We start from the raw sequence: 16919 nt of genomic DNA on the forward strand, positions 1-16919 counted from the left end.
GCTAATATCTTATTTTGCTGCAGCAATCTGCATCATAGTCAATCATGTGGCCCGCTCAAGAACCTTGTAGTTGTACTGACTCACACTTTCTTGTAACACCTTTCGTTAACCACTCCTTGGCCAGTAGGGGCTGGTAGGCGTAATACACCTTAGCGCGTCTCCAGTACCCCTTCTGCTGCTCGCGGGGGGATAACAGTTTGCAGTATGTTTGGCTGACAGCTAAAAGTATGGATAGTGTGTTTGTCTAACTTCCACTTTTCACACACATTCAGACACTGATGACAAGGTATAACCTTCAGACCATTCATACCTATTAACGTTCCAGGAGAAAAATAGATAATTTTTAGTTCTGGGGAATGATTGCAATTTTGAATCACGATCAATTGCATGAATTTCTGCGATTAATTGCGCAAAATTTCAAAATGAATTCTGATTTTTTTTTGTGCAAACAAATAAGGTTCTCTACATTACATTACAGGTCATTTAGCTGATACTTTTATCCAAAGCGACTAACATTGCATTTTTAACCCATGGCTTTTTACATTTTTGCCCAGGGAGCAATTAGGGTTTAGGTGTCATGCTCAGGGACACTTGAACATGGGACATGGAGTAGCCAGGGCTCGAACACCCAAACTTTCGGTTCCCGGTGCACCCTCCCTACCCCTGCGCTACGTCGACCCCTCCAAACCACAGTATTCCCTTCAATTTTTTTGGAAAATCTGCAGTGAGGCTGGCGACCAGTCCAGGGTGAACCCCGTCTCTCGCCCGAAGTTGGCTGGGATAGACTCCAGCCCCCCTGAGACCCTGTATGACGGATAAGCAGTTTGAAGATGAATGGATGGAAATCCCCCCCAAAAAACAAAGCAATTTGCCACCGCCAGGGCATTAACATTATATCTAGTTAAAACCTTTAAGGTTCATCACATAATGTGGTGTAGAGGCCGAACATGGTTTGTCACAATCTGTTTGTGTGCAGTTTGTTCCCTTGTTACTATGTCACCTTTTTTTTTTTACCTTTTATGAGTTAATCAATTTACGGGGCGTGGCCTAAGACTGTTGCAGTAGCTGACATGAACCAAAACAGAGTCTTCTTGTTAGCTGTAACTTGACTGTGATTCTCCAAAGGAAATCCAGTAGAAACATGGACTTTAGGGAGTAAGAAGTTCCGTCAGAAGTAAATCCCAGCTCTGTCCTTTAATAAAGCAGGTGTATTAATGTTGCCTGTTTTAATGTTATGATCACTGAGTGTAACCTTTTCAGTCTTTTGATTGTTCTGACAAAACTTCGGTGTTAGTATGTTCAGTCATAGCCTAAATTTGCATACGACATTTTCTGACTGTGAAATAGTTGTTGGAGTTGTGTTTGGAGCATGTTCAAACGGACTTTGCCGACGACTGAGTCCGTATTAAGAAGCTTTGAGATTATAGATTGCGCCCAAACATGTATGGCAGTATTGACAATAGTCCTGTGTCGGCACTAACTAACGGGGTCGTCATGGCGCTGGGGTAGAGAGGGTACGCTGGGAGCCGCGAGGTAGGTGGTTTGAGCTGGCTTCCCCATGTCCCATGTCATAGTGTCCCTGAGCAAGACACCTAACCCTAATTGCTCCCCAGGCAAAAAAATTAATGTAAAAAACCATGGGTTAAAAATGCAATATAAGTCGCTTTGGATAAAAGTGTCAGCTAAGGGACATGTAATGTAACTTCAATTTGTGAAAGTTTGAGGGGAAATGAAGACGTCATTCTCTAGATCGTCTTTGACAAAAAATGTTACTCAACCTATTTTTCTGACAGTGAATTGCTTTGCAACACGCGCAAACCCTTTTAGAACCATGAATTGAAACGAGTTCATCGACACAACTGCGCGAAAAGCCGCAGCCGCAGTTGCAGAAGCATGCCAGAGCCTTAAGGGGAAGTATTTGGACTTTTGGGGACTGCTTCATTGACTCTATTCAAATGCGAGTTTGTTAACGCAGTGGTAACCTAAGAGCGGGGCAGGGCCATGTGGCATTTGCTATCTGTCCCTATCTATCCCTCCCTGTGTGAGACGCGGCAGAAATTTGTAAGCCCCCCCCAGCCAAATCCTTTGCACTACTGTGTGTCAGGAGTAATTTGATTGTGCCAAAGCTCTGCTTTGCCGCACTCCTGTCTTGAATGCGCCTCATTTGGGGAGTCCCTTTAAAAGGAGGTAGATGCCAGGACCTCCACTCATCCTCCTGGGTGACTTCAACATCCAGACAGAGAAGTCATCTGACCTCTTACACCTACTTTCTTCTTTCGCTCTGTCACTCAGTCCCTCTCCTCCTACTCACAAAGCTGGCAATCATCTTGACTACATCTTCACTAGAAACTGCTCTACCACTAACCTCTCTGTAACTCCACTTCATGTGTGTGATCACTTCGTCATTTCCTACTCTAATCCGCTCTCTATAACTAACAACTAGTAACTAACAACTCTCAACTAACTCTGTAACGGTTCGTCGCAATATTCGCTCCCTCTCTCCCTCCTCTGTTCTATCAGCTCTCCCTTCAACTGACTCCTTCTCACTCTTGCATCCGAACGCTGCTGCTTATTTGATGAAATTGTTTCTTCGCTTTGGATAAAAGCGTCAGCTAAATTGATTTGGCATTTAGGCAATGTTCTTTTACAGGAAGACGGTCATGGTATTGATCATCCCTCGTGTTACTTCTCTATGAAGTTTATCAAGTAAGATACAGCAATAAGTATGTCGGTTCCGGACCAACCCTGGTTCTCGTGTATTCAGATTATGTTCTTGTCCAGTATGCAAAACAATCAGCGTCTTAAGCGCTGGACACTACTGCAAACTTTAACATAAAAGATTTTCAATATTGTAGCGTTGTCCTGGGTAGTGTTGAGCGAATTACTTTGAGTGTAACATAAATTCTGTCTGCAGTTGCCGCTGTTTAGACAGGGTCCGAACCGGCTGGATTCAATGTCCAACCTAGAGAGGCTCTTTCTCCTTGATACTCAGCAGCACAGCAGGGCCTGTTGGAAGCTGAGAGGTGGCACATTGAGCCTAATCATCATATTGGTCCTTCTTTAGGCCAGAGGTCTTCAACAGGGGGTCCGCGGAGGTACTGCAGGGGGGTCGCAAACATTTTTTAATGAGTCCATTTTAAAAATCTTTTTTATTTATTATTATTTTTTCGTCCAGAATTGTATTTATTGTCTTTAAATACACATGTGAATGTATAAATTGATAGAGAAGACGTTATTTTTCAATCCTCAATGCACAGATTCAACTTCTCACAGCAGCTCTCTCAAGCTGGGGACCAGTTTATTCACAGCAAGTTTCATACTGATACGACAGCACAGGCACCAGCAAATCAGATCGCGTTTATGCTCACGTCTAAAGAGCACAAAGCTCAAAAATAAAAGATGGCGGACCAAACTCCGTAGAATAGGGGGTCCCTGCTCCATCTCGGCATCAGTTTGTTGAAGACCCCTGCTATAGACCAAAGAGTTTGGGCAGAACACGGATAGAAGCCCTGTTAGGTTTTGGATGTTTTCGGTTAGGGAGACGAATGTCATCTTAAAAAAGCCGGGAATTTTCTAATCTTCTATCTGCAGGTTTAAGTGACAGAGCATGGGGCAAATAAATGATCTTGTTTGACCAGCAAAAATACTATAGCAAATATGCTCATGGCTGGGGTGGGGTCTTTGACTTGGACTTGGCCTCACTGCTTACTGAGGCTGTGGACTAAACTCACCGTTTCATTTCTCCCCACAGAGAGGAATTTAGGTCCCCTTCTCCAGGCACATTTGTTAACTTACAAAGCACAACGTTCTTCATTGATCTAGCCCGTTAATTTTGTTTTCAAGATGCATTAGGACTTCCACAAGACATGTGCCCATAACCTCAAAGGCCCTTGTCAGGCCATCGGCAGGCCTTGTTGTCACAGCAAACATCAGAGTACAGGTGCACTGACTGTTTGTGGACAAAACTAGGAGAAAAACAGTCCAGCAGTCAAACACTCAATGAAAACTTAAGATGGGCTGACCCTTAAGGTGGACCAATACCATAGGGGTTGTCGTGGCGCAGGGGTTAGAGATGGTGTGCTGGGAAGCACAAGGTTGGTGGTTCGATTCCAGGCTGCCCCATGTCGAAGTGTCCCTGAGCAAGACACCTAACCCCTAATTGCTCCCCAGGCAAAATGTGAAAAAAGCCATGGCTTTAAAGTGTAATGTAAGTCGCTTTGGATAAATGACCTGTGATGTAATGTCCCACGTCTAGGTTTTCTTGGTTGGACTTGTAAACCATGAACCCACTTGGAGCATTCTCACAACCGTAAACATGGACAATAGACGAGCAGTATGATATTATATTGCACAGTCAAAATACACTTGAAATATACAGTAGGTTTTACTGTTTATTTTACCTACTTGTGTCCCAACTCGTGAGCAATGGTGAAAGCCAAATTGAGTCCATTGTCTTCTGCTAACGCACACTTCCTCTTGGCACTGCAGACACCCCCTAAATAAGCAATACCTGGAACACAGTGACATGATACTGAGTTTGATAAATAACAGCTACATGAACGGAAAACTTTAATTGAAGTGAGGAATATGTATTTTTTGACAAAATCCACTCTTTTCCACACTTAATTTAGCTGAAATAAGAAGAAAATTATCTTCTCTATATGTACTTTATAAGTTCTTCCGCTTTTGAGGCTTTTAGCACAGGCAATGAGAACAGGTGGAGGTAGAGCTCATGACGCAAGCAGGAAGTACCCCCGTAGGCCAGACGTCTCATTTCACCATATGCAGTCCTTGGGTGGACCCAGCCCAGGTCTACAGCGAAGGCTGGGTCCTACAAGGATGCAGCCCACTGAATTGAGACATAGGTATTGACTGCAAGCAGGTGGCACGCTCACACTGCTTGATTGCAGAGGAGACAGGGCCTCACGTGCACAAGCTCTTGCCAACCGTCCTCGGCTTTTTGGAAAAAAGATGCCAAAAGTAAAATCCAAGTACTTTGGCTGCATTACATAGCCGTGTATAATCAATGGTGTGATGGCACCATGTTGTTTTCATTCATATCTTGCTGTAGGCTATTTAATTAATAATTTGTGGTATTGTAACAATCCCTTTGTGAAACCAAGCATCCAGGCAACCCAGTTCCCACTGAGGGGGGGGGGGGGGGGGGGGGGGTACAGTGGACGTTGTGGGGGATGAGTCTGGGAGAAGATGACACCATCACAAAAGGATGGTTAAAAAAGGAGAACAAGAAGAGGAAGTAGGTACCCTGAAACCACCCGGACATACAGAGGACGTCTTCGCTGTGTTGCCTTTCCCACTTTTGGGGATTTGTATATTGCTGCCGCTCAGGGCAAACACAGCTCGGTGTCAAATCCCCTTGTTGAGTTCAAGCACCAAATAAATTCTGTGTAACTCAAGAACGCATCCGGGATAATAAATGTTAACTACTGGTCATATATTGAACTATATTTGGCAGAAAACTATTTACTGAAATATATTTATTTTTTAGACCTACAGATCTGTAAAGCATTTAAAAATGAATTGGATTTCAATTGGATATCCTCCGGCACGTTAAGGTTGTCAACTATTTGCTACAGTAAAGTTTGTCGGCTGGAGTTAGTTAGTGAGTGAGTCACATGGGGGTACTCACCCACAGTATCACAGGGTTCATCTTTATGAACGCAGAAATCTGTCCTGGAAGAGAAAGTTAAACAAAACTGATGTACTGGTGTTATGCATTTTTTCATGAATAATAAAGACACTAGAAACGTAAACTATCCAATTAGAGAGAGGGAGAGAGGGAGAGAGTAAGAGCGAGAGAGAGTAAGAGACAAAAACAGAGAAAGAGCGAGAGTGCTCTCCCAAGTCAGCTGCACAAAGAAGATCTTTGGATACCTTGAGGAGGGGCTGTTTCTAAGTCAAGCTTGTATATTTGAGTTGAAATCACTTTCAAACTTTCACTTTTGATAATAACACATGTTATAAATTGGCCTCAAATCACCAGGGCCCGGTTTTTCAAAAGGTTTAATCCGGATAAAATTGATCCGGATTTAGTAATCCTTTTTTTCCGATCCGTGATCACGTAATCCAGTTTACTTTTGAGCCAGTTTTTCAAAGCAACATCGGATTAAATCAATCTGATCCGGATAGGAACTTTTCAAGAAAAAACCCACTCCATCCTCTTCCAGCAGTCCGCTCATCTGAGACCTACAACACAAACACTGTACATTGAGGATATTTATAACAAGTTTTAAGTATAGATGTATTGAATTAAAAAAAAGACTTAATGTCAAATACTCCACAACAATTTCAGACTTCCTCCTCTGATGTGGAAGAGACCAGAGACCTGGAGAGACCAGATCCTCATTGCTCTCAGATTTTATGCATGTGGGACTTTCTGTCAAAGTGTTGGTGACTATATGGGAGTGGTGAAATCAGCTGTGTGTGATGTGGTGAGAGATGTGTCAATCGTACTGGCCAGCCTGGTCAATGAATTTGTTTCTTTTCCGAAGGACAACCAGATTTCTTTTGGGGAATATGCCCAATACTATTGGAGCAATCGACTGCACACATGTGTGTATACAAGCACCTTGTGAGAATGAATGGGAGTTTATAAACAGAAAGGGGAGGCACAGCATCAATGTCCAACTTGTGTGTGATGCTGACCTCATCATCACCAACTGCGTTGTCAAGTGGCCTGGGTCTGTCCATGATGCACGCATCCTGAGGGAGAGCGCTCTATATAGAGACCTCCAAACCAACCGACCCGATGGCATTATATTAGGAGACAGCGCCTACCCACTCCTACCATGGCTGATGACTCCTTTTCTAACAGCAAATACACTGGCGCAGGCACGCTTCAACACTGCTCATTGCAGAGCAAGATGTGCAATTGAGCGTTTAAATGGAGTTCTTAGGAGGCGCTTTGCATGCCTTAACTACCTGAGAGCGGAGCCACAGAAAGCGTGCAACATAACCCTTGCCTGTATTGTCCTGCACAACATCGCTACCAAGCGCAACGCCCCTCTCTGTGCTGACAATGATGCACCTGAGCCCCTTGGAGACCCTAACCAACCTCCTGCATTCTGCCAGAACGAGCAAACCGGACGTGCAACAAGGGACGCAATAGTTAGACACTATTTCTGATTTGGATTTGTTTTGGATTTCAAAAATCAGTGATTGCCATTCTTTGCATTTTTTGGTTATTCTGTAATCATTGCATGCATCACTAATAAATATTCTAAAAACAAAACTATTTTCGATTGTGATGAATATATATATCAATAAGTGACAGAATAAAATGTATTGTTTTTGGTCAATTTTGACAGCTGTTTGGGATTATTTTACCCTTCTCGGCCCGGTTTTTCAAAAGTAATCCACTAGGATTTTGGATAACGGATTGGATCAAATCTTGAAAATGGATTTTTCAAAAGAAAAAACATATTACATAATCGGATTAGATCACGTAACCCAGTGTTGGTTTAGATCCGGATCAAACCTTTAGTTTGGGTTTTTCAGAACTTTTTTGTAGGATTTGGATCATTTTGATCCAAGAAATCTAGATTTAACTGATCCCATCAGAAGGGTGGATTCAGCGTGGATTTCATGCCCAAAATGTAATGAAAACTTTAAAAATGTATCAAATAATACTATATTTGGATAATGCAGTATCTTACAAGATAACCTATTTATTCATAAGGTTTTAATTTTATTTGTTCATCCGTCAGGCTACAGTGATTAGGTAGGCTTTAACATATTCAGCCTTTCAGTATAGGCCTACAGCAAAGTAGAAAGAGTTTGGCCTCATAGAATAATCCCCCAAACAGCTGTCAAAATTGACCAAAAACAATACATTGTTGCATGTGATGCATGCAATGATTACAGAATAACCAAAAAAATACAAAGAATGGCAATCACTGATTTTTGAAATCCAAAACAAATCCAAATCAGAAATAATGTCTAGTGTCCCTTGTTGCACGTCCTGTTTGCTTGTTCTGGCAGAGGAACAACTGACTCTGACCAAACTGCACCAAACCAAGGCCAGACTTGAGATCTGCCTCCTAAAGGCTACGCTCAGACAAGCTGGTCTCTCCACATCAGATGAGGAAGTCTGAAATTATTGTGGAGTATTTGAGATTAAGTCTTTTTTTTAATTCAATACATCTATATTTGAAACTTGTTAGAAATATCCTCAATGTACAGTATTTGTGTTGTAGGTCTCAGATGAGCGGACTGGAAGAGGATGGAGTGGGGTTTTTCTTGTTTTTAGTTTTTTTTAAATGTGTGTGTTTTCATTTCAAATAAAAATAAACTTATATTGACCCCAGACTGGCTATTCTACTTGTTGCTCTTTACATATCTGTAGTTCTACATTGTGATTTCCTATCCTGTTTGAGCACTGGTTATCCAGATTTGGTGATCCTGAAAAGTTCCTATCTGCATCAGATTGATCCAATCCGATGTTGCTTTGAAAAACTGTCTCAAAAGGAAAATGGATTACGTGATCACGGATCGCAAAAAAAAGGATTACTAAATCCGGATATATTTTATCCGGATTAAACCTTTTGAAAAACCGGGCCCTGAAGTTTGTGGATGACACCACCCTCATTGGACTCATCTCTGGTGGGGATGAGCAGCTGAAGAAATTCAACCTGCCTACGACGACGATGGTGACCTTCTAAATGGCAATCATTACATTACATTACATGTCATTTAGCTGACGCCTTTATCCAAAGCGACTTACAATAAGTGCATTAAACCATAGGGATACAAACTCAGAAGAACAAGAAACAAAAAAGTGCAATATCCTCAAATAAGCCAATTTACAATTTGCTATAGATGAGTGACGTTACAAGTACAATTTAAGTGCTACAATTTGTTAGTCTTTAGTCGAGGTAGAGTCTGAAGAGGTGTGTCTTTAGTTTGCGGCGGAAGATGTGAAGGCTCTCTGTGGTCCTGATGTCTTCAGAGAGCTCGTTCCACCATTTAGGAGCAGGACAGCAAAGCGTGGTGATCTAGTCGAGTATTTTGCTCTCAGTGAGGAGAAACGAGCAGTTTTGCAGATGCAGAGCAGAGAGTGCGGGTTGGGATGTCGGGTTTGACCATGTCCTGGATGTAAGTTGGACCCGATCCATTCACAGCATGGTACGTGAGCACCAATGTTTTGAACTGGATGCGGGCGGCCACCGGTACCAGTGAAGAGAGCGGAGGAGTGGAGTAGTGAGGGAGAATTTCGGAAGGTTAAAGACCCGTCGAGCTGCTGCATTCTGGATGAGCTGCAGAGGTCGAATGGTGGTAGCAGGAGACCTGCAGGAGAGAGTTACAGTAGTCCAGGCGGGAGATGACAAGAGCCTGAATCAGTACCTGCGCTGCCTTCTGAGTGAGAAGGGGACGTATTCTCCTGATGTTGTAGAGCGTGTATCTACAGGATCGTGTTGTCGCGGTGATGTTGGGAGTCAGGGAGAGTTGGCTGTCGATTGTGACGCCGAGGTTCCTAGTGGTTAAAGTGGGCGTTAACACCAAAGTGGCCGAAGTTGACAGTCACGTCCTGGGTCGGAGAGTCTTTTCCTGGAAAGAGAAGTAGTTCAGTCTTGTCGGGGTTGATTTTCAGGTGGTGGACGGACATCCACTGAGAGATGTCAGTCAGACAGGCAGAGATCCGAGTGAGGGAAGGAGAGAATTAGTTGTGTGTCATCTGCGTAGCTGTGGTAGGAGAAGCCATGCAAGCGAATGACAGCGCCGAGAGAGTTGGTGTAGAGCGAGAAGAGAAGGGGACCATGGACGGAACCCTGAGGAACTCCCGTAGTAAGAGGACAAGGTTCCGACACAGATCCTCGCCAGGTTACCCGGTAGGTGCGGCCGTCGAGGTAGGACGAGAGAAGGGAGAGAGCAGAGCCTGAGACACCAAGTTCCTAAAGGGAGGAAATAAGGATTTGGTGTACTGTGTCAAATGTAGCAGAGAGGTCCAGAAGGATGAGGACAGAGGAGAGAGAGGCGGCTCTAGCAGTGTGGAGTTGCTCTGAGACAGCAAGGACAGCAGTCTCTGTGGAATGGCCTGCCTTGGAGCCTGACTGGTGGGAGTCAAGGAGGTCGTTACCGTGGAGATAGGAGGAGCGACTGCGAGCGACTCTCTGATGTACTTATTCATAGCCTCTGTCTCAGGCCGTGACAGCGAATAGAGTAAACATCTGGGGGGAGAAGTGCCAGGTAATGCACCAATCATAGAGGCGATGGGGGGGGGGTAACAAAGACGCTCTGGATTTACTAAAAACATTCTTAAGATCTATGTACTCACGGGGGTGTGAAAACACCAGGTATGAAAACTCCTCTAAAGATCCAGAGGCTGGGGGCAACCGGGTCTGGGTTTGACGGAGACAGTTAGACAGGATGGGCTCCAGCCCACAATTCTCATGCCTGTCCAGTCGATATGGGGATGGCAGGGATGGCCAAGGGCCAGAGGGGCATTAGGGGAGTCGATAACATAAAAGCTTATTTCCTCGTGATGGTTACCGGAGAGGCAGAGACCCAGATAGACGGGTGCGATACACCTTCTTTTTATTCTATATCCCCCTAAACCATAGCCTTCTATTTTATACGGTATAGTTACATTTTAAGTTTGTAAATTGAACGTTTCTTGCTATTTATCTTGTTGTCCATTGTATCATTGTCTTACTGTCCAATGTTATGCAACAACCTCCAGGTCAAATTCCTTGTATGTCTAACATATTTCAACAATAAATGTTCCTGATGTGCTTCCAAAGATGCAGAGAGCATTTGAGCAGCATGGAGGCAGAGCCTCTGCACAGTTCTCTGCTGTAAGTCATGGCTCTGTTTGTTTTATTTCCAATGCAAAAAGCTCGCTCCATCTTCAACTATCATCTCTGTCTCTCCGATCTAACTGACAGCACGCAGCAGTTTCAGGGGTCAGGGGTCAACGCATACCGACAGTAAACAAAGTTGCGTAATTACGTTAAAATATTTGATTGCAATAATATTTAACTCGTTAACTTTTGACAGCCTTAATTTAAAGTTGAAGCTCAATGTTTCAGTGAATATTTGATTTTTGAAATCCCGAGATCCAAGATGTCATGACAAGTGAGTGATAAGAAGCTAATGCACGCCAATAAATGGTGGCTAGGAAAATAAAAAAGATTAATACAGTCAAGTATCGTGATATTTTGTAATGAAATATTGTATTAATGCTTGATAGCAAGTAGCTGTCTGTTTTGCGATATGAACTATGCACACCGCTTATCCTGCACACAGGGTTGCGGGGGGGGCTGGAGTCCATCCCAGCCAACTTCGGGCGATAGACAGGGATCACCCTAGACTGGTCGCCAGCCAATCGCAGGGCTACACAGAGACATACAACCATTCACACTCACATTCCCCAGAGAATGTCTTTGGACTGTGGGAGGAAGCCAGAGTACCGGAGAGAACCCACACAGACACGGGGACAACATGCAGACTCCACACAGAGAAAAGCCACTGGGCGGAGTCGAACCCAGGACCTTCTTGCTGTGAGGCAACAGTGCTGACCACCACACCACCGTGCCGCTCAACTATTGCACCATATGAAAGTAAAATCTCGGGATTACTATGAACTGGATTGCTAACACACCACAATTAAGAGATAGCATTATCCACTGATGTTAAAACAGCGCCAAAAAAGAATCAGCACTGGACACACTTGGCCTGATAGAGAAAGTGGTGGCTATATACCTGGTGACCAGCACAGCAGTGTCCACTGGTGGGATGTCTTCCCATCCACCGGGGAAATGGTCGGTACCAAGGTAGCGTAACCTCCCAAATTCTTGATGCTGCCAATGGCAGAAGCTCTCCAGATACCTCTCTCCATGATGGCCCACCTTTAGCTGTTCCTGAGGAACAGATACAGAGCAGATATCTTCGTTAATTGTGTCTCTTTTTGCTTTAACCCTCCTATTAACGACCCATACGGTTTCAACAGACACACGCTAATTAGTAAGATATTAGAAAAAATACATAATACATTTATAGACAAAGAAGCAATTGTATCTGTATCATTTTTGCTTTTCTATTAAAGTTGTGCAAAACCACAAGGCAGCTGCCTCAGTTTGGTACCGCCTCCAGCTCATCTGTTGGATTCCATAGCCACATGGGTACAACCTGCAAAAACACCCTATCATTTCATAGAAAATTAAGCAGAAAGAGTGAAAATTGTGGCAATGAGGGCGAACTAGACATATTTGTTTAACCAGATTCTGAAGGTGCTCTCCATTCTAGAGTTTCAGTTTCCACTCTAGCCTGGCCTATGCACACCCATACAAATCTCAGAAACGGTCTGAAACACTCATGAAACCAGTGAAATCAGTGATATTGAAAAAAGTTGAATAGATATAAAAGAGACAATTCTTTGCTGAAAAGTAGTTTAGGCTTTAGTCAATATTTTTACGTTTCAATGGTTGCTTTAGCTGAAACATTACAGGGACCACCACCAGCTTAGCGTTAAGCGCTTTTTGTTAAACTGCCTGTAAATTGGCATTGTCTTTAGCTAGCTCCTGTTAGCTTAGCAATTAGTCTTTCTCAAAACAGCCATAAGGAAAACAGGTATTTAAATCATGTTGGTGGTTTTATTTTGGTGGAGGGGGAAATACGCGGCCCAAGTTAAGTATACTTGTATATGTACTCAAGTTTAGATGTGTGTACAGTGCAGCCGGAAAAATAAAACATAACATGGACATAAGTATTCACAGCCTTTGCCATGACACTCAAAATTTAGCTCAGGTGCATCCTGTTTCCACTGATCATCCTTGAGATGTTTCTACAACTTGATTGGAGTCCACCTGTGCTAAATTCAGTTGATTGGACATGATTGAGAAAGGCACACACCTGTCTGTATAAGGTATCACAGTTGACATATCAGAGCATAAACCAAGCCATGAAGTCCAAGGAATTATCTGTAGACCGCCGAGACAGAATTGTATCGAGGCACCGATCTGGCGAAGGGGACAGAAAGATTTCTGCAGCATTGGAAGTCCCAATGAGCACAGTGGCCTCCATCATCCGGAAATGGAAGAAGAAGTTTGGAACCACCAGGACTCTTCTTAGAGTTGGCCGCCCAGCCAGACTGAGCGATCGGGGGAGAAGGGCCTTAGTCAGGGAGGTGACCAGGAACCCGATGGTCACTCTGACAGAACTTTGGCGTTGTTCTATGAAGAGAGGAGAACCATCTCTGCAGCACTCCACAAATCCGGCCTGTTTGGTAGAGTGGCCAGACAGAAGCCACTCCTCAGTAAAAAGCACATGACAGCCCGCCTGGAGTTTGCAAAAAAGCACCTGAAGGACTCTCAGACCATGAGAAACCAAATTCTCTGGTCTAATGAAACAAAGATTGAACTCTTTGGCCTGAATGCCAAGCGTCATGTCTGGAGGAAACCAGGCACTGCTCATCACCTGGCCAATACCATCCCTACAGTGAAGCATGGTGGTGGCAGCATCATACTGTGGGGATGTTTTTCAGCGGGAGGAACTGGGAGACTAGTCAGGATTGAGGGAAAGATGAATGCAGCAATGTACAGAGACATCCTCGATGAAAACATGCTCCAACGCGCTCTGGACCTCAGACTGGGGCGACGGTTCATCTTCCAACAGGACAACGACCCGAAGCACACAGCCAAGATAACAAAGGAGTGGCTTCGGCACAACTCTGTGAATGTCTTTGACTGGCCCAGTCAGAGCCCTGACTTGAACCCGATTGAACATCTCTGGAGAGATCTGAAAATGGCTGTGCACCGACGCTCCCCATCCAACCTGATGGAACTTGAGAGGTTCTGCAAAGAAGAATGGGAGAAACTGCCCAGAAATAGGTGTGCCACGCTTGTGGAATCATACCCAACAAGACTTGAGGCTGTAATTGCTGCCAAAGCTGCTTCAACAAAGTATTGCGCAAAGGCTGTGAATCCTTATGTACGTTATTTTTTATTCTTTATTTTTAACAGATTTGCAAAAATTTGCAAAAAACAGCTTTCACTTTGTCATTATGGGTTGTTGTGTGTAGAATGTTGAGGATAATTCAATCAATTTTGGAATAAGGCTGTAACATAACAAAATGTGGAAAAAGTGAAGCGCTGTGAATACTTTGCGGATGCACCGTATAACAAATGATTTGTGCAAAACAGGCTAAATCCATTTTTTGTGACCTTCTGTGAGTTTTTTGTCAGGGTTCTGGATAAATCACTACCATAGCAAAGAGAGGGATAAATTGTCTATAGTAATTGGCCAGGCCCAAAAAGGATCTCACCTCCTTCTTCGTACTCTGTTTTGGCCAGTCTTGGATAGCCCAAAGTTTTGCTTCCTTGGGTTTGACCAGTCCCCGCCCGATGGTGTACCCAAAGTAATTTGTCTCACTGAAGGCCAACTTGCATTTCTTTGGGTTCGCTGTCAACCCGGCCTGTCGGAGGGATTCCAGGACCTTCTGCACCCAAGCTAGGTGACTTTCCCAGTCTGGTCTCTGAATCACAACGTCATCAATATAAGCCGATGCATACTCTTGATGGGGTTTTAGTACCTGATCCATCAAGCGCTGGAAAGTGGCGGGAGCTCCAAACATTACATTACATTTAGCTGTCGCTTTCATCCAAAGTGACTTACATTACACTTTGAATCCATGGCTTTTTACATTTTTGCCCGGTGAGCAATTAGGGGTTAGGTGTCTTGCTCAGGGACACTTCGACTTGAGACATGGGGCAGCCGGGACTCAAACCACCAACCTTGCGGTTCCCAGTGCACCTGCTCTATCCCCTGCGCCACAACAGACCAAAGCGCATCATCCGGGAATTGCCACAGGTCTCCAGGGGTGGCAAAGGCAGTCTTCTCTTTTGACCCGGCCGCCAGGGGAACCTGCCAATATCCCTTTGTAAGACCAAGAGTAGTTATGAATCAAGCCAGGTTTTCAATCAGCTCGTCTTCATGGGGCATGGGATATGCATCAAACTCGGACACTTCATTTACCTTTCTGAAGTCAATACAGAACCGTACGGTGTTGTCCGGCTTGTCTGCTAGGACGATGGGGCTTGACCAAGCACTTTTAGATTCTTCAATTACCTTTTTAATTTCAATATTTTTCTTACCTCTTCTTAATTAGACTTAGTTTACATTTTTGCCCGGTGAGCAATTAGGGGTTAGGTGTCTTGCTCAGGGACACTTCGACTTGAGACATGGGGCAGCCGGGACTCAAACCACCAACCTTGCGGTTCCCAGTGCACCTGCTCTATCCCCTGCGCCACAACAGACCAAAGCGCATCATCCGGGAATTGCCACAGGTCTCCAGGGGTGGCAAAGGCAGTCTTCTCTTTTGACCCGGCCGCCAGGGGAACCTGCCAATATCCCTTTGTAAGACCAAGAGTAGTTATGAATCAAGCCAGGTTTTCAATCAGCTCGTCTTCATGGGGCATGGGATATGCATCAAACTCGGACACTTCATTTACCTTTCTGAAGTCAATACAGAACCGTACGGTGTTGTCCGGCTTGTCTGCTAGGACGATGGGGCTTGACCAAGCACTTTTAGATTCTTCAATTACCTTTTTAATTTCAATATTTTTCTTACCTCTTCTTAATTAGTCTCTTTCGAGCCTCCGGCACCCGATAGGGCTTTTGGTTTACCGTTTTTCCTGGCTGGGTGCGTATTTCATACTCCACTAGGTGAGTGCAGCCCGGGAGGAAGGAAAAGACATCGGGATTACCCTCCACTAACTCCTTGGCTTGCTGTAGTTGATGAGGGGAGAGATCAGGACCAAACTGTACAATGTCCCGCGCCGGTTCTCTTGTCTCACTAGGGTCAGTGAAGGTCTCTCGATCGCACCATTTCTTGAGGAGGTTAATGTGGTAAATCTGCTCACCTTTCCTTCTCCCTTGTTGCCGTACTTTGTAGTTGACTTCCCCCACCTTTTCAATTACTTCGTAGGGCCCCTGCCACGTCGCCAAGAACTTACATTCCACCGTGGGGACCAGGACTAAGTCTCTGTGTCCCGGTTGGAATTCTCTGGGTTGGGCTTCTCAATAATAAGCGGCACTCTGATCCCTCTGGGCTTTCTCTATGTGTTCCTTTACAATGGGCACCACGGCAGCCATCCAATCTTGCATCACCCCCACGTGTTCGATCATGGTTCGATGGGGACAAGGCTGTTCCTCCCAAGCCTCCGTGGCTATATCCAGAAGGCCCCTAGGTTTGTGGCAATACAACAGATCAAAGGGTGAGAAGCCAGTGGAAGCCAGAGGAACTTCTTTATCGCACAAAGTAAGCAACTGGTCCCCGTTTTTTCCATCCTTATCGATGGCCTTCCTCAGCATGGTTTTCAGGGTCTTATTAAACCATTCCACTAACCCATCTGTCGGGGGTTTGTACACCGAGGTCCTTACCTGTTTCACCTGCAACAGCACACACAATTCCTTGGTAACTCTAGACATGTAGGGGGTTCCTTGGTCGGTAAGAGTCTCCTTCGGAATCCCCACCCGGCTGCTGAAGAGGAATAGTTCTTTGGCTATTTGTTGAGCATTAGCCTTCCTTAAGGGAACGGCTTCCGGATACCGGGGGGCGTAGTCTACTATAACCAGCATATACTGGTGTCCCCGGGCGCTCTTGGGTATCGGCCCCACAATATCCAGGCCCACTCTTTCAAAGGGGGTCTCTATGATCGGCAACAGGATGAGGGGGGTTCCGGTAAGTCGGCCATGGCGCAGTGATCTGGGCAACTGCGGCAGGAGTTCTCAACCTCCTTGTGGACTCCCGACCAGAAGAACCTCTGCAAGACCCTTTACTTTGTTTTCTCCACCCACAAGTGAGCTCCCAGCAAGTGAGTGTGGGCCAATTGCAGGACGGTGGAACTATGGTGTTGGGGGACTAGGAGTTGTTGAATGATCTGGTCCTTTCGTCTTATACA

General features: G+C 44.7%; 1 protein-coding gene across 6 annotated transcripts in view; it reads right to left on the reverse strand.

Moving 5' to 3' along the window:
• adamts17 (ADAM metallopeptidase with thrombospondin type 1 motif, 17) overlaps window positions 1-16919 on the reverse strand; it is a 69077-nt gene that overhangs the window by 37627 nt on the left and 14531 nt on the right. For all 6 annotated transcript variants that reach the window (XR_013451554.1, XR_013451553.1, XM_078085336.1 and 3 more), the window contains exons 6-8: window positions 11722-11879; window positions 5651-5694; window positions 4405-4510 (exon numbers count right to left, since the gene is read on the reverse strand). Coding sequence is in view for 4 of the 6 variants with exons in the window: in XM_078085336.1 (XP_077941462.1) it covers window positions 4405-4510; window positions 5651-5694; window positions 11722-11879 (308 nt within the window). In the remaining 2 variants the exon portion in view is untranslated. The remainder of the gene's footprint in view (window positions 1-4404; window positions 4511-5650; window positions 5695-11721; window positions 11880-16919) is intronic.

Source organism: Gasterosteus aculeatus, chromosome 12, assembly GCF_964276395.1.
Source record: "Gasterosteus aculeatus chromosome 12, fGasAcu3.hap1.1, whole genome shotgun sequence".
Classification (NCBI taxonomy): Eukaryota; Metazoa; Chordata; class Actinopteri; order Perciformes; family Gasterosteidae; genus Gasterosteus; species Gasterosteus aculeatus.